The 2775-nt window shown below is 39.0% G+C and overlaps 1 protein-coding gene across 1 annotated transcript; it reads right to left on the bottom strand.

Annotated features, from left to right (window-relative positions):
* Positions 1-1006: 1006 nt before the first annotated feature.
* On the bottom strand, positions 1007-1445 carry LOC138910066 (uncharacterized). Its single transcript, XM_070201287.1, has 2 exons — positions 1440-1445; positions 1007-1357 (listed from the first exon to the last, which is right to left on the bottom strand). The coding sequence occupies exons 1-2, from the start codon at positions 1443-1445 to the stop codon at positions 1007-1009; spliced, it is 357 nt and encodes a 118-aa protein (XP_070057388.1).
* Positions 1446-2775: the final 1330 nt, after the last annotated feature.

Raw genomic sequence — 2775 nt, 5'->3', positions numbered from 1 at the left:
TCTACCAGCCTTCCTTCAATCCATCAATACTTTCTGTCCAAATGTCCAAATAATGAATGGTTTAACTTTGTGGAAACTAGAAACAAACGAATACAACTTTCATGTTTTGACAATGTTCCGATTCCTTATGAATTACGAGATATAAGCTTCCAAATTTGGCTCCACACACCAGAAATTTCTGGCGAAATTTCTGCAAATTTCCAGCAACCTTCTTTGTCCGAAATCCATTCCATTTACCTTCCGAATTCCACCCGAGACCTTCGGGACCTTAACCAATTATTCCAACATGTCCCAAAATATAATACGAACTTAGTCGAGGCTTCAAACCACATCAAACAACATCAAAACGACTAATCGCACCTCAAATCAAAATCTATGAACTTTCAACTTTCAATTTCTACAAACAACACCGGAACCTATCAAATCCAGTCCAATTGACCTCAAATTTTGCACGCAAGTCATAAATGACATAACGGAGTTATGAAAATTTTCAGAATCAGATTTTGACCCCGATATCAAAAAGTCAACCCTCGGTGAAACTTCCTAAAAATTTAACTTTCGGCATTTCAAGCCTAATTCCACTACGGACTTCCAAATAAATTTCCGATCATGCTCCTAAGTCCAAAATCACCATACGGAGCTGTTGGAATCATCAAAATTCTATTCCGGGGTCATTTGCACATAATTCGACATCCGGTCACTATTTGAACTTAAACTTTAAATTTTTTATCAAAATTCCATATCTCGGGCTTGGGACCTCCGAATTTGATTTCGGGCATACGCCCAAGTCCCAATTCACGATACGGACCTATCGAAACTGTCAGAATACTGATCCAAGTCCGTTTGCGCAAAATATTGACCAAAGTCAACTCAGTTGTGTTTTAAACATCTAATTCACATTTTAATCCATTTTTTACCTGAAAACTTTCCGGAAAATTTAAACGGACTGCACACGCAAGTCGAGTAATGGTAAATAGTGCTTAGATCACATAATTAATTATTAAATTTAAATATAATATTTTGGGTCATCACAAAGACCTTGCATGTCCTTTTCCAAAACAGTTTCAACAAAAAGAGGTGGACGAGCAAGGTAAAAACATCTATTAGGGTTGATGTGCTTGATAGCTTCCTTTGCTAGTCGATCCGCTACTGCATTGCCTTCCCTAAAATTATGCCTGATCATTGGTATTTTCAACAGGTGCATCAATAACCAACAACTAAGTAAAGTATTGTTAGTAAGGGCATTGTCTTCATTAATCGTTTTTATCATGTCTGAAGAATCTGATTCAATTTTCAGTGTAGGGAATGACATATCCAAAGCTATTCTAAGGCCTTGCTCCAGTGCTAGTAACTCTGCCTGCAATGGACATGTTGCATAACAAGATTTGTAAAATCCCATAATCCATTTGCATAGTTATTACGAAAGGCTCCTCCTATACCTGCATGTAAATTTGTCCTTAAAAAAGCACCATCAGTATTGAGCTTGATAGTGTTTTGAGGGGGTTTTGACACACGAATGTCTATTTTGATTTTTGATTGTTGGAGGGGATTTTTTTCAGTGAAGAAGTTGCATTCCCATGTTTGATAGAGAAATAGATTCAGCCCAAGCGCTATGTTGCTGCGGCGCGCAGTCCGATCCAAAATATTGTTTCGGTGTGCAACCCGATCCAATATTGTTGCGGCGTGCAACCCGATCCAAATATATATAGCCCGGAGTCTTGTTGCGACGTGCAACCCGATCCATATACCTCATAGCTCGCAGCTCGACACTCAGGCCCTATCTTAGTCACTAACCTCTCTAGCCCCTCGGGCTCACAAAATATCATAATAACCAGCCTAAATAGAAAATACAACAAGTATCAACAAGAAATGAGAGGAAACACAGATATAACACACAAGTAAGACTGTGACTGAGTACGAGACAGCAATTAGCAGTCAATTCAACAAGTATACGACCATTGCGAGTCCCAACCATGATATCATATGGCCTAAGAATGGTTTCTAACATGAAAGGCAGTCAATTGCTCAAAGACAAGGAAAACAAGTAATAACAATGGCTATTCAACTTTACAATCTCATGGGACGGACCAAGTCACAATCACTCACGGTGCACGCTCGCACGCCTGTCACCTAGCATGTGCGTCATCTCCAAATATTCACATTATACAAATTCTCGGGGTTTCATATCCTCAGAACCAGATTTAAGACTGTTACATACTTCAAACCGAGCAAATCTTTACTCCGAAATGCCTTTGCCTCTCAATTCGGTATCCAAACGTCCCGAATCTAACCACAAGTAGAACAATACAATCAATATAGGCTAAAGGGATCAATTCTACAAGTAAAGTACTAAATTAAAGTCAAAATTCCCCCGGGCTCACGTCTCGAAATCTGACAAAAGTCACAAAACCCGAAAGCCCATCCACTCACGAGTCTAACCATACCAAGTTTACTCAAATCCGATAATAAAATCCCATTCAAAACCTCAAAATCCCAACTCAAGAGTTCTTCCTCTTTTCCCCCAATTTCTCACCCCAAATCACAATTTAGACGATAAAATTAAAGATGAAATCATGAGATTTAACCAAAACCAAGTTAGAATCACTTACCCCAATCAACTCCACAAAAATCCCTTCAAGAATCGCCTAATTCCGTGCTTCCAACTCAAGTTTGTGATAAAATGGCTAAAAACCCGGTTTTTGGAAACCTTAATACTGCCCAGACATTTCCTTAATCGCGATCGCGGAAATAGTTGCACGACCACGAAGAACAACT

This window comes from Nicotiana tomentosiformis, chromosome 4 (assembly GCF_000390325.3).
Source record: "Nicotiana tomentosiformis chromosome 4, ASM39032v3, whole genome shotgun sequence".
Lineage (NCBI taxonomy): Eukaryota > Viridiplantae > Streptophyta > Magnoliopsida > Solanales > Solanaceae > Nicotiana > Nicotiana tomentosiformis.
Note: the sequence above shows the minus strand (reverse complement) of the source record. Positions and strands in the feature narration are given on the sequence as shown.